Genomic DNA, 14,830 nt, shown 5'->3' with positions numbered 1-14,830 from the left:
ATTTCTCCATTCCAGAGCCATTCAGGTTGGTGACCATCACACTTCACTGTAAATGCAAAATAATATTTACTGTACTGCTATGTGATGTATTCTCTTTATTAGTTTCATTGGCTTACCAATAACCTTAGTGATTGCAGGATTTCATATACAGGGGTACCTCTACCTAATAACCCCTTTACTTATGAACTTTTCTAGATAAGAACCGGGTGTTCAGGATTTTTTTTGCCTCTTCTCAAGAACCATTTTCCACTTACAAACCCGAGCCTCCGAAACTGTAACTGGAAAAGGCAGGGAGAAGCTTCTGTGGGGCTTCTCTTGGAATCTCCTGGGAGGAAACAGGGCCGGAAAAGGCAGGAAGAAGCTTCCGTGGGGCCTCTCTAGGAATCTCCTGGAAGGAAACAGGGCCTCCACCCTCCCTGTGGTTTCTCCAATCACACACATTATTTGCTTTTACATTGATTCCTATGGGGAAAATTGCTGCTTCTTACAAACTTTTCTATTTAAGAACCTGGTCATTGAATGAATTAATTTCGTACGCAGAGGTACCACTTTATCTTGACCGTGTCCCCTTTCCTATTTATTTTCTTCTAGTTTAGTCTCAAAAGGTAAATGATTGATAAATATTTTATTTTCCTTTGCTTACTTTTTTGCAGTCATATCCCCCCCCCCAAAACATTTGACTGTACAGTATTCCAGAACTGAATGTGCAAATGTACATTTAGGCATGATGAGTTTATTCTAAGTTCATTTCTTAATGACTGCTAATGTGCAATTTGCTTGTTGGTAGTTGCCAAACATCATCATCAAGCTAGTCATCATGACCCCCAAATAATAAAGTTAAATTTGTCCCAGGTGCATTATTTTACACCCACCAGATGAATTGCAGGGTTTCTGTTTGGTTGACCATTTATCAGTCTAAAATATCCTCCTGGAGCTCTTCATCAATGACTTTTTACTATTCTGAATAATTCAATATAATCCACATACAGGAATATCACAAGATTTAGTCCTCTAATCTCAAATGAGTGAATCTATCCATAGCAAACAGAGGCAGCAAGGTTTGGGGCTTTACTCCCACTTTTCCAATTTAAAGGGAAGCAGCAGCTCATCTCTTTTGTTAAGTCTAAACTTGCAGTTGGGGTTAAGATTATATCAGCAACCTGAGACGAGCTCTTGTATCTTGTTCCTATTTGAACTCCTTTTGCTGACTCTGGTTGTGTACCCAGCACAGCCAGAAAAAATCCATACCGTATTTTCCGAAGTATAAAAGAGGCTGAAAATTTGGGTGCATCTTATACTCCAAATGTTTCCCAGCCTTAATACCAAGTTTGATTTACTTGGAGTTATATTCTGTTGTTTAAGTGTTCCCTTTATTTTTTTTTTAGCAGTGTATTTAGTTCAGTTTCCGGTCACAATTCAAAGTGTTGGTTATGACCTATAAAGCCCTTCATGACACCGGACCAGATTATCTCAGGGACCGCCTTCTGCTGCACGAATTCCAGCGACTGGTTAGGTCCCACAGAGTGGGTCTTCTCCGGGTCCCGTCAACTAAACAATGCCGCTTGGCGGGACTCAGGGGAAGAGCCTTCTCTGTGGCGACCCCGGCCCTCTGGAACCAACTCCCCCCAGAGATTAGAAATCCCCCCACCCTCCTTGCCTTTCATAAGCTCCTTAAAACCCACCTCTGCCGCCAGGCATGGGGGAATTGAGATGCTCTTTCCCTCTGGACCTTTACAATTCCATGTGTGGTATGTCTGTATGTATGTTTGGTTTTTTATATTAATGGGTTTTTTAATCATTTTTAGTATTTATTGGATTATTATTGTACATTGTTTTATTAATGTTGTTAGCCGCCCCGAGTCTCCGAAGAGGGGTGGCATACAAATCCAATAAATACATAAATAAAGATTACTGAGAAGCTGCTCTCTTTGTTGCTGTGCTAGTGAGCATTCCTTTCAGCAGCAGTAAAAATACATGTACATTTAAATATTTAGATTTCTGAGAAGCTGCCACAGTTGCTGCCTGAAGTGAGTCCTTCCCACCACTGCTGCCCTTCCTGCACAAAGCCTGCTCCCAGACTACCTGAGGAGCTGTCACCCCAGTTGCTACCCTAGCGAGAGCCAACTAACAGGGTACTGTCACTTTGCTATCTCCCCCTTTGATCTTCCTTTCCTGAATCTCCTGTGATAATCTTTATGGCTCTTTGTAAATAGAGCAAAGTGGCCAAAGTTAGAGGAGGACTAGCTTAGAATGGGAGTTGAAGTCCTCAAGTCTTAAAGTTGAATGTATGAACATGGTTTCAGCTAAAGTGTTTACAAAGGAAACATTAGAATAAAACAGAATAGAATTCTTTATTGGCCAAGTGTGATGTTACTAGACCATTTGGCTCAGAATACTTTTTTTCTTGTTTCTTCCAAAATCTAGGTGCGTCTTATATTCCAGTGCATCTTAAAAAAGGGCCACCCGGTGGGCAAGGCGGCGGTCCTGGCCGAAGCGGCGGAGCGGCCACCGCCCGAGCTCCCTCCGGAGCCTGCCGCCACCGCCACGCTTCCTCCGCCGGCCGAGGAGGCTTGAAGCTGGACTTGTCCTCGGCGCGATGTCGCTGAGCTGCAAGCGTCCGCCTTTGGACGTCTCTGTCGGCGTTGGGCTTGCGCAGGAAGCGCAGTCGGAGCTCCCGCTCATGCCGCAGGCAGAGCCGCGCCGTTTCGGCCAGGGCCGCCGCCTCGCCCGCCGAGGACAAGTTCAGCTTCAAGCCTTACTCCAAACCCGGCGCGGATAAGGAGGACTCCTTGGCCGGCGGAGGAAGCGCGGCGGCGGCGGCAGGCTCCGGAGGGAGCTCAAGGCGAAGGGCGCTTCGGAGACGCCGGGTGGGCGGGCGAGGCGAGGGGCCGGAGCTGCACCCTCCTTCGCCCGCCTCCTTTCCGGCAGCTCCGGATGGGGTGGGCAGGCGGGGATGCGGATGTGTGTCCGTGTGTGGGGGGGAGGGTGCTACTACTTTTTACGGGACACGGGTGTTGCGGGTTCGGGTAGGTGGGTTGGCCGGGTGTGTCTTATTTTTTCCAATATAAGACATACCCCGAAAGTAAGACATAGGGGGGCTTTTGGGGGTAAAAAGAAAGTAAGACACTGCCTTACTATCGGGGAAACACAGTAGTAGGTAGATTTTTCTCCCTATTTTCCTCCCCCCAAATTAAGGTGTCTTATACTCTGGTGCATCTTATACTCCAAAAAATATAGTAACGTCATTCCATTAGTCACAATTCTTATTCACACTTGATCAAATCTACACTTCCTCCCTCAAAAACTATCCTGTTCCCATTTGCCCTCCTGTTCATTCCCTTTGACCACAAGCTGCCAGTTACTTCTCTTCTTTCAATTCTTTCTGAACAGTAGCCTGTGTTAGATCTTAACACAGAAACCAAATACAGGTGTATTTCCTGCACCGTGAAACTTGGAAAGAAAATCTTGGAAAGGCTGCCAATGCTACCAAGAGCATTATGAGAGACAAGATGGACAGAACAGCACAGAGGGTATGAATAAACATGAACTGAACAATAAATTAGTGCTTCCTTTTGTATCAAGTACAAATTTGTGACTTTTCCATAACATACTTTTCCATTAATTCATGAATCTAATTTTATTTGAAGTAGCAAAGTGAATTGATCATTGACTGATGCAGAGAACTAGTAAACTATATAAAATATTTAGTCAGCTAGAACTATTACGCAAAAATATATTTACTATGTATATATGTTGTCGTTAATAATGTTATTAATAATAAATCATAATAAAAGGAGTGACAATGCTATAGCCTAGCTTCTTCAACCAAATGTCTTCTAGATATGTAACAGCCCCCCAATATTTGAAGAGCATCAGTTTGGAGAAAATTGTAGTAGTAAAACTAATCCATACACCCACACACACATACTTTCATATGCTTTGTTATGGTTTATTTGGATAAACCATGTTAAACTTCATGGATTTCAATGAATGCACTAATTAACTCCCAGAAACTTACAATACTTATGATTTTCTTTTCTAGAGTGAAAAGAAAAGTTACTTTATTAATTTTTCCTTTATTAAAATCATACCTATTTAGGGCTAATGTATAGGTATAGCACAATTTACCCATAATGCCTCGTCAAGAAATTCCTCTCTTCCTTAAAAGATTGTTCTGCCATTCCTTGTCTCGACATAATTTTGAAATCAGTTCATTCATACACGCGCGTTCAACAGCTGTACAGCTTTGCAAAATGTAATGCAGCACATATCCTACAATACAGTTTCTTTTGGATGATAAGCAGGACAAGAGAAACTCCCGTTCTTACTTTTTAATAATTATACCATCCAAAACCCCAGCAAAAACTGCTTTAAAAAATAAAGCACCCGTAAGGACATTAAATTACCATTTCAATAAGTCAGTCAAACTTAAGAAAAATTCAATAGCCTTCGGGGAATACGAAGAGAAGAAGAATCTAAAGGCAGGTTGAGAACTAAGCACATCCCCCGCTCAATTTTATTTTCATATCTTACAAAACAAAATGGGCAGTCATGCTGAGAAAAATAGCTTCTTGGTGCGGTGTTGCAAATGCAAACACCCTTCTTTCTCTAAAAGGCCTTATTTAAAACCACCAAGGGAAGATCTGTGCCGTAAGCAGTCCAAGACTTTGCACTGTAACCAGAAGGCTTACTCTAAGCAGCTAAGTGCCACTGGATTTAACAAACATCATTTTATAGCTGCTTTTTGCATCTTTCTTGGCTTGTAGGTCCTCGGTGTTGCTGTCTTTTTCAGCAGATGGTGGATCTTCGGCAACTTCGTCTTGCTCAGACTCGGAATCGCTTTCGGAGTCTTCTGAACTTTCTGACCCCGAGGAATCTTGTGGCTCCTCTGGTGCTTCTTCTTTATCCTCCTCCAGCTAAAAATAACAAAAGTCGGAGACAGAGACAATTTTATATGAGCTTGTTTTGTTTTTCAGATACTTTTCTTTTGTGATTTGTTTCCAATATCAATACATACAAAACAGCAGCCAGGTTGATAATATATTGTGTATGGCAGAGGTCTTCAAACTCGGCAACTTTAAGACTTGTGGACTTCAATTCCCAGAATTATCCAGCCAGCTAGGCAGCTAAGCTGGCTGCAGAATTCTGGGAGTTGAAGTCCACAATTTTTAAAGTTGCCAAGTTTGGGGATCTCTGGTGTATGGTAATAGAAACCTAAACTCAGGCATTTAAACATAGAAACATAGAAGACTGACAGCAGAAAAAGACCTCATGATCCATCTAGTCTGCCCTTATACTATTTCCTGTATTTTATCTTAGGATGGATATTTGTTTATCCCAGGCATGTTTAAATTCAGTTACTGTGGATTTATCAACCACGTCTGCAGGAAGTTTGTTCCAAGGAGCTACTACTCTTTCAGTAAAATAATATTTTCTCATGTTGCTTTTGATCTTTCCCCCAACTAACTTCAGATTGTGTCCCCTTGTTCTTGTGTTCACTTTCCTATTAAAAACACTTCCCTCCTGGACCTTAACCCTTTAACATATTTAAATGTTTCGATCATGTCCCCCCTTTCCCTTCTGTCCTCCAGACTATACAGATTGAGTTCATTAAGTCTTTCCTGATACGTTTTATGCTTAAGACCTTCCACCATTCTTGTAGCCCGTCTTTGGACCCGTTCAATTTTGTCAATATCTTTTTGTAGGTGAGGTCTCCAGAACTGAACACAGTATTCCAAGTGTGGTCTCACCAGCACTCTATATATTAACTTCAATAATCTCCTAGTGCAGTATTCTTTTAGGCTACAGCAAAGGAATTTTAATATCATCATCTACAGGGGGAGGGGTGGAAACCCCATGTTGGCTAAGAAGAATGATATTTGCTATCTATATAATATCTATGTGATGAAGAATGGGCAGATACATGAAAGTTTGTCCTATTTAACCATTTGCTCCATGATGGTGAACCCATGGCATGCATGCCACAGGTGGCACATGGAGCCATACCTGCCACCATGCGAGCCATTGCCCTAGCTCAGCTCCAGCATGCATTTATGCACTGGCCAGCTAACTTTCAGCTCACGCAAAGGCTCCAGGAGGGTGTTTTCAGTCTCCAGAGGGAGTGGTGGAGGGCATTTTCGCCTTCCTCAGACTCCTAGAAAGCCCCTGGAGCCTGGGGAGGGTGAAAAATGGACCTATCCGAAGTCAGGAAATGGGCCGTTTCCAGGCTCCGGAGGGCTTCAGGAGGAGGGGGGGCAGGTGAGGCCGTATTTGCCCACCCCAGGCTCCAGGGAAGCCTCTGGATCCTGTGGGGGTTGATAATCAGGCCTACCGGGTCCACCGGAAGTCAGGGAACAGGAGAGCAGGGGTTGTGCGCGCATGCGCAGAGGGTAGGGCACATGGGAAGGGGCCATTGAATTATAGTGTTTGAGAACATGCACTTTCTGCACCCCAGGAAAAAAAGGTTCACCATCACCGCATTAGCCAATACAAAGTAAATTACATAAACATGTACTATACAGAGTGAAATACGGCAAAGAAGGACTTTTTGAGCCCCTGCCTCCAGCCAAAGGAAGATTACCTCACTGAAGCCAAGCCCACAATGCCGCCGGTTCCTTCCTGACATGGTGCTATCCACACTCTGCTGAAACTGAGTCTCCAGCTCATCATTGATTTTCTTATCTTCTTCCCCTATAGAGTTACAGATGTTGATTACCATACAGTCAAATAACAAATCCTGAATTTCAACAAAGAAAGAAGCAGCATTAGAGTTTATCCAATCCATAAGAGAGTTTATTCCTAATGGCAAAGGGTCACTTCCCTCCCATTGGTTTTGTCCATTCGGTGCAGAATGGGCGCACATTTCTATTAAATGTTGCCATTTTTTAGGACCTAGGAAGATAATTTCTCTGGATGCTGGAACAGCATCTGCCCAGATATATGGGTGATCTCCACTCACCTGGGGTTTCAAAAAGCCCTTAAACCTGGCCCCGGATTAAATATGTTTTTGTGGGGGACCTGATGTGCTGTGATTTAATGTGCGGTGAAATATAGTCCGGATTCCCAGGAGGGAGGGACTGCATTCCAGAATGCAAAGAGCAATTAAGCAGAGAAAGTTTGGTTGGGAAGAAGAGAGTTAAGAAGGCTCCTTCCCTTGCTATCCCTAGGGTATATCTATAGCAGGGGTGGGTTCCTACCTATCTCACTGCCAGTTCGCATCATGACTTTTGCGTGCATGTGTACACTCTGTCCATGCGTGCGCATTTCCTCATCCAATTTGGCTTCTGCGCATGCCCAGTAGCTGGAATCGGACCGAAACACAGCTGAGGAGCTGATCAGCTGTGCTTCGTCTTAAGGAATAAAGGTCAGTTTCAACCCAGGGTCGGGCGGGAGGGCCCCTGTTCAAGCAGCAGCAGCGGAAACAATGTCCAGTTTAAAAAAATCATCAAAAATTCCAAAAAAGAGATGGTGGCACCTAAGGACTGGCACTGACTGATTCGGGTCCGTGGCGCCATCCTGAACTCACCAGCGGGTCGCTAGGAGTTCAGGTGATCTGAACTAGAACGAACTCACCTCTGATCTATATTGATTCAGACAGTTGCTTTAGTTTGGCAAATTTTCTGTCTACAGGTGAGGAACAATAAAGGAACTGCTCAGAAATAACCCCGTGTCTCATTCTTGGGGCCAACAATGGCTCTTTGTCTACCGTGTTTCTCAGAAAATAAGACCCTGTCTTATATTTTTTGGAACCCTAAAATAAGGACTTGGCCTTATTTTGGAGGAAGTCTTGTTATTTTGGGGCACTGTCTTACCTGATTTTCAGCTCTGTCCCCCCAACCTTAACCAAAGGAAATGGCGGGGAGTGGCTGCGCATACGTTTAGATATTTTCGGGAAGGGTTTATTTTTGGAGGAGGGTTTATTTTCAAGGAAATACAGCAGGTTGTAATTGTTTTTAATTTAGGTAATAGATAATAATGTATTGAATGAAATAGCAATAAATAATATTGTTTGAGGACAAAACTAGAACTCCAACTATAAACAAAACTTTCTGATACCTTTTGCACAAACACAGCATGTACCCTGACACTTCAGGATACAATCAGTCACAGGGTATATTGGTTTTATAGCGCTACTTACACATGGGGGCAATATAGTACTTCAGAAGAATGGTGGAGAGCCAGTAGAAGTTAGTGGCCAAAAAGATGGCTTTGAGCATAGAAATATCAAATCTATATGGCGTATAGGTAAATCGATCAGAAAGGTAACGTCCCCTAGAAAACATTTTTGTTTCATTCAAGTGTATGAACACTTATTCCCCTTCAAAACTTTGGTTAAACTAACCTGTTCTAAAATGAGAAGTTGATCGATGATCTCCAATAACAAGGCGACCAGTGTGTTCTTTCTAGAAGAAAGCATACATTATTATTCCAACACAATGATTCTATTTTTCTATTAAAGACTGATTTATTATGGCAAGGGTTTTCAAGGTTGCAGACCATTTTCTCCGAAGCATTATTTGTCAATATTACCATGTTATGTTTCAAATATGTATCAGGCAACGCTAAGGGAGACTTACATATGCCATTAATCAACCAAATCATACTCAAATTACACAACTCAACTTTAGATTTTTGTGATTACTGATGTCCACCTTTAAATGTGGTGCTGTTCAGTTTGGCTGGCTTCAAAAAAGAGTTGGACCAATTGATGGAAATTACAGGAATCGACAGCTATTAACTTTCATAACAGTGTGATGGGGCTCTGAATGTTGTCTGATTAGAGACTAGTAGATTTTCTTGTGTGCTTGGATGACCAACATAAGAAGAGACTGTTAGACTAGATGGCCCAGTGATCCAATCCAGGAGGGCAACTACTTATGTTCTTATTTTGCACCACAATTTCCAGGGTTTGTATTTGGGGACATAACACATTGAATAAGCAATTAAAATGATTCTGCCAAAGGAACAATAAAAATCATTTAACAAAATTATCCAGATGCTACTTGCAGCAATGATAATAAACTGAAAGACAAGCCAAATATTCTGAATTTTTTTAAAGACAATCCATTTCATTGTACTTCCATAAATTCCTTTTGAAAATTATTTACATTTCAAATGACAGTGATCCTTACCAAAAATTAAAAGAAAAACAATTAATTAAAATAATTAACTCTGAACCCAAAGGTGCTTTTTCAAAAAAAGGCAAGTGAACTTTCTTACTTTTTTCTTTGAAAACATTTCAATCTCATCCAAGAAACTTATTTAGTTCTAACTGACTCATGAGAACAAAACAATTAAGTCAAGTTGCTCTTTTTGAAAAAGCACCTTTGCAATAACCATGACCTGAATGATTGAAAATCTCCATAGATAATTATCTCCAAAGCAAAGTTGGAATTGTGTTATTTTCTTACAGATCTTGCTTGTATCTCCCATAATTTTTATCACAGGTCCCATTGATAACATGGTTCAAGATATGCTTTAAATATTAATTGCTGAGAAACTAGAAGAACATGTCAATTTCATGCTGAAAGCATGAGCTTTCTTTCCATAAATAAGCTTACACTAGTGTTACTATTAGTAATATTCTATCGAATTGTAAGCAATGCAAGTATTGCATTGACACTCCGTGAATTGTAACAATGAATGGGTGCAATAAGATTCATTCACTTCATCATACAATTAGTTAATACAGTGTTTCCCAACCTTGACAACTTGAAGATATCTGGACTTCAACTCCCAGAATTCCCCAGACAGCATTTGCTGGCTGGGGAATTCTGGGAGTTGAAGTCCAAACATCTTTAAGTTGCCAAGGTTGGGAAACACTGAGTTAATGTCTCCAACCTTTTTCCATTCAACCATATTCACTGAAAAAAAATGAATGTATACATTTACTGTATATATTAGAAATTAATTTTCTTGTTTAAACTTAAGGTAGTAGAGAGTATTACTACTTAATGCTCTTTAAAAATATTAAACTGTACTAGGTACATAACTGGGTTATGGTTCAGATGACTACTTGCGTTAGAAGTATGAGTACTTTACAATGACATCAAGATGAATGGAAATTGTATTACTGAGAAGGTGTAGAGGTCCTGACCTGAAAAGTTAATTCACATAAAGTTGATAGAGACAGTAATAAAATTCCATTTAGAAAGATAATTGCAAGATTTCATGGTCATACACAGTTACACAAAACATCACCAAAAAGGTCAGTGTTAATTCATAAGCAAAATGCAATTAAATTCTGGCACAACTTTTCCATCAGGTGTTCTGATTCTGACACACAAAGTTTTATATCATACCTCTGAAATTTTAGTTATTAGATGTTGATATTTCAAGAAGAACTTGTATTCTTATTAAAAAAGAGAGAAAATCAAGCAAATCTACTTTGAAAGTTGTGCACTGCTAGGATGAAAGTTAAAGGCCAACCTTTCCAGCACCCATCAGCCTCAGGAACTTTTGTTTTCTTTCTTCATTACCCAGGTCAGCTGCTTCCCAGCTCCCAGCTCCCGGCTGAAAAAGAAATATAGTTTTTAGACACATTAAAAGGGGGGGGAAATCAAGCAGTTAGTTTATACAGATAGTATAAATATTTATAGCGCAACTTTCATTGCAGCTACACATGTAATAAGCTCCATATGGTTGCACCATGTTTGCCTATTTATTTCACATAAATGCCAGTTTTAAAATAAATGCTGTCATGTGTTGCAAGGAAAATATTCCAATTCCGGATAATATACTTTTAGCAGCCATTAGAACACAAATCAACAAAGCTACGTAGTATTGCCTGGCAAACACTTCCTGCTGACACCTTCCAATGACTAATATATATTAGAGTTTTAAACATAAAATATGGCAATAATTCAAGAGATGGATAATTTCCCTTTTATGAAAGTGGAGGAATAGTGTGAGCGTGAGAAATACATGGGTAACTCTACCTACAAGCGCCTCCACTTATGAACTTTTCTAGATAAGAACCGGGTGTTCAATATTTTTTTGCATCTTCTCAAGAACCATTTTCCACTTACAAACCCGAGCCTCCGAAAATGTAACCGGAAAAGGCAGGGAGAAGCCTCTGTGGGGCCTCTCTAGGAATCTCCTGGGAGGAAACAGGGCCAAAAAAGGCGGGGAGAAGCCTCTGTGGGGCCTCTCTAGGAATCTCCTGGGAGGAAACAGGGCCTCCACCCTCCCTGTGGTTTCCCCAATTGCACACATTATTTGCTTTTACATTGATTCCTATGGGAAAAATTGCTGCTTCTTACAAATTTTTCTACTTAAGAACCTGGTCATGGAACAAATTAAGTTCATAAGTAGAGGTACCACCGTATTACTTAGCCAGACAATGAAACATCTGTAAGAAAATGACCAAGTTCAGAGAATACCAAGAATCCAATAGTTCACAACCCTGAGCTACCAATTTTCTCCTCTATTGAAATAAAGATAAATCTATCTTAATGAAATTATTTAATGAAACACACTCTTTTAATTAACTGAAGTCCGGCATTTATTTTCAACCTTGCCAGGAGCAGTTCTCTTTCCCTTTCTACAATGCTACTTAGATGACATTACAAAAAGAAACATCTTATTCTAGTCTGCTAAAAGTCTGTTCTTACAAGTGCATACTGTAGCTTTAGAAGGCATTAAGAAAATAAAAATCATAGAGCGCAGCATTGTCCATAATGTACAAACATGCACCATATTCAGCCTCTGGTAGAAAAAAACCTTCCTGGTTATAGATCTCCAAGGTCCAGCAGAGGAAGCCTACTCCAAAGCAACTTTTATACTAAAATCTACTTGTCGCCATCACATTAACTAATAACTGGGATGGTACCTCTCAGCTCCTCAAAGTCTGGAAAAGCATGTTTCTATAAGGATTCTACAGCAATAATATACTGTATGTTGCATCTCAATTTTTTTCTGTTGAAAATCTGGAACCAACTCCTACACAAAATGCACACTAACCTATTTTTGCAAGTGGACATGCATTTACACCATGTTCTCCCCTTTCTATTTTGGCTATGCCGCATCAATATTTTTGTCCTGCTTTTCAGAAGACTTAATGCCAACTCTTATTCAGCCTGAGAGAGGATGCCAAGGTCTTGCTGCCGAAAGGCCGATTCTCAGAGAGCTTTTCAATGTTCAGATTAATCATGATAGATAATAAGCTATTTTAAGGGTTGGTTGGTCGCCTCTGTCTCCCTCTCTGTATCTCAACAGGAAAAACTCTTAATTCTTCATTTCCCTAGTAGAAACGATGTTTCCCCCCCTCAAGCACTAATGTGCAAGGAAAGAGCCACCTTCTTGAGCCCACTCTTATCCAGACACATCGATTGACAGCTGCCCGTGCATCCTGGGAGTTGCAGTCCCTCCCTTTTGCCCCAGTATGGGACTTGTAGACCTTCACTACTGCAGAAGAATGATGCTGAAGCAAAAAAGGGCCACCTTCTTGAACCCACTCTTGTCCAGACGCATCAACTGGCAGCTGTCCGCACCCCATGGGAGCTGTAGTCCTTCCCTTTTGCCCCAGTATGGAAGTTTTAGTCCTCCACTCCTGCAGAAGGACGGTGCTGAAGCAAGGAAAGGACCACCTTCTTGAACCCACCCTTATCCAGATGCATTGATTGACACTGGCCTGCACTCCATGGGAGTTGTAGTCCCTACCTTTTGCCCCAGAATGGTAGTGGTAGTGCTCCACTCCTGCAGAAGGACGGTGTTGAAACAAGGAAAGGGCCATCTTCTGGAACCCCCTCTTAACCAGATGCATCGATTGACACCTGCCCGCATAATACCATTGGGAGTTGTAATCCCTCCCTTTTGCCCCAGTATGGGAATTGTAGTCCTCCATTCCTGCAGGAGGGACGGTGTTGAAGCGAGAGGCTAGGTTAAACCAACCTATGCATGGCATGGGGGAACAAATCCTTCTACATAACCAGGAAAGGAATCCCTATCATCACTCTTCTTCCTTCTACGTGATGGGAAGAGCAACCCCTTTCCTTCCACCGGCGACCCAAGAATCCCTCCTGCCCGGATCCCCACTTCCAACTCCCCGCCCCGCAGCGCCCAACTTCTCCCTCTGCCCTTATTCACATCAGGGGAGGCCGGCCGCTTCACGCCGTGGCCGCGCTCGGGTTTGGACTCCTTGGTGGCACTCATCTTCCCGACGGCCGACCACCGTCCTGTGAACGGCCGCTGCCCGGCCCTTCCGCTCCTGCTGCTGCTGCTGCTGCTGCTCCTGGCGCCGCCGACCCTGCCTCTTCCTTCTCGCCTTCTTGCAAGCTTTTGCACAGCGCAAGCGCGAGGGAGGAAAGGGGAGGGAAAAAACCCCACAATTCGGCGGCGCAGGTCAACCGAGGGCTCTCGGGAGTTGTAGTTCTCTCGCGAAGACGCGGGGAAAACGTTCGCGGTGGAACCTCTGGGAGGGAGACAGGAACTCCAATTCCCGGAAGCCTCTCTGACATGGAGCTGGGGAAGGTCTTTCTTCGCCGTTCGTCGCGCTCCTTCGGTCACTTGTGGTTGGTTTATAAAAAGGATTTAGGCGGGGAGGGAATTTGATCAGCGATTGGTCCCTGAATAAACATTTTGGGCTGTCTTTCCTCCGCCTTTATTCAACGGTTGAATTCATTTTTTTTGCCTCTTGCTTCTCAATTTAAAGGGTAGCAAAATCTGTAGCTAGAATTAGCTAGTAGCATTTTTCTTGGGAAAATATAAGGGACTTGGAAGGGATCTTTGGAGGTGTTCTAATCCAACCCCCTGCTCATGCAGGATACTGTATTATTTCAGACAAGTGGCTGTCCAATCTCTTCTTTAAAACTTCCTGTGTTGGACAGCCCACAATTTCTGGAGGCAACTTGTTCCATTGATTAATTGTCCTCATAGGAAATTTATCTTTAGTTCTAGGTTGTTTCTCTCCTTAATTAGTTTCTATCTATTGCTTCTTGTCCTGCCTTCAGGTGATTTGGAGATTGTGCTATAAAATCATTTTCCTTTCTCTTCTAGTCCTGTCTGGGGTTAAAGAAGGAAAGCGCTTCCTCATGATACTGCATGCTGCTGGTACAGAATAATCAAGATTATGTATTTTTCCCTATAGTTCAGATGCAATAATTAGGAAACTCATTGTTGTGGAAGATACATTCCAGAAGTGAAGTTGATTGTGCACATTGTAGTGAAAGCCACTAATTCAAATCCAGGATTGCAGAATAATTTATGAGTAAAGCTAAAGTTTCAAGCTGCAAAAATCCAAACAGCAACTTCACTTAGACATTTATGCATCTAAGTAAATGAATTTTTGCTTCCCAGGTATTGATGTCCATGAGTTAATGCAGTGGGCAATCGCCTGAATATCCCAAAGGTATTTTTTCAAGAGACAACTGGTTTTTCTGTTTTTTCTTTGAAGATGTTTTACTTCTCATCCAAGAAGCTTCTTCAGCTTCTTGGATTCTTCAGCTTCTTGAATAAGAAATGAAATGTCTTCAAAGAAAAACCAGAAAATGGGAGAAGGTGTGGCTGTCGTCTCTGTGCCACAATGTTTTCCTTGGAAGCTCTAAGGGAAATACCAAATTTTTAGCCATTGGGGACCGGATCCATTGGAACGGGATGGAGCCCCCCTGGAGGAAGGTGGTGGTGAAGAACAGAGGCAATGGTCCAGGGGGATTTCCACCCCCTCCTCCAGGAAGGCAGCATTAGTCTTTTGACTGGCAGCTTGAAAAGGCAAATCATCGCCATTAGTAGAGATGGCCATAATGGAAAGATTGGAAAAGAGATTGTGGATTGTCTGGGGGGAAAGATCAAAGCATCTGAGAAGGAGCAGAGTGAAAGTATAGTGCTGGATTTG

General features: G+C 42.0%; 1 protein-coding gene across 1 annotated transcript; it reads right to left on the bottom strand.

Annotated features, from left to right (window-relative positions):
* Nucleotides 1-4,486: 4,486 nt before the first annotated feature.
* C1H11orf58 (chromosome 1 C11orf58 homolog) lies at nucleotides 4,487-13,294 on the bottom strand. Its single transcript, XM_070764311.1, has 5 exons — nucleotides 13,087-13,294; nucleotides 10,429-10,512; nucleotides 8,342-8,402; nucleotides 6,581-6,690; nucleotides 4,487-4,916 (listed from the first exon to the last, which is right to left on the bottom strand). Exons 1-5 carry the CDS (start codon nucleotides 13,150-13,152, stop codon nucleotides 4,701-4,703), a joined length of 537 nt encoding a protein of 178 aa, XP_070620412.1. The 5' UTR covers nucleotides 13,153-13,294; the 3' UTR covers nucleotides 4,487-4,700.
* Nucleotides 13,295-14,830: the final 1,536 nt, after the last annotated feature.

This window comes from Erythrolamprus reginae, chromosome 1, assembly GCF_031021105.1.
Source record: "Erythrolamprus reginae isolate rEryReg1 chromosome 1, rEryReg1.hap1, whole genome shotgun sequence".
Classification (NCBI taxonomy): domain Eukaryota; kingdom Metazoa; phylum Chordata; class Lepidosauria; order Squamata; family Dipsadidae; genus Erythrolamprus; species Erythrolamprus reginae.
Note: the sequence above shows the minus strand (reverse complement) of the source record. Positions and strands in the feature narration are given on the sequence as shown.

What these genes read in the sequence shown, in the direction of transcription:
- C1H11orf58 (XM_070764311.1), bottom strand. Translation starts at nt 13,152, where the DNA reads ATGAGTGCCACCAAGGAGTCCAAACCCGAGCGCGGCCACGGCGTGAAG. An exon ending in AGCGGCCGGCCTCCCCTGAT is followed by an intron (nt 10,513 to 13,086) that starts GTGAATAAGGGC and finishes TTTCTTTTTCAG; the next exon opens with CCGGGAGCTGGGAGCTGGGA. An exon ending in GTGGGCTTGGCTTCAGTGAG is followed by an intron (nt 4,917 to 6,580) that starts GTAATCTTCCTT and finishes TGTTATTTTTAG; the next exon opens with CTGGAGGAGGATAAAGAAGA.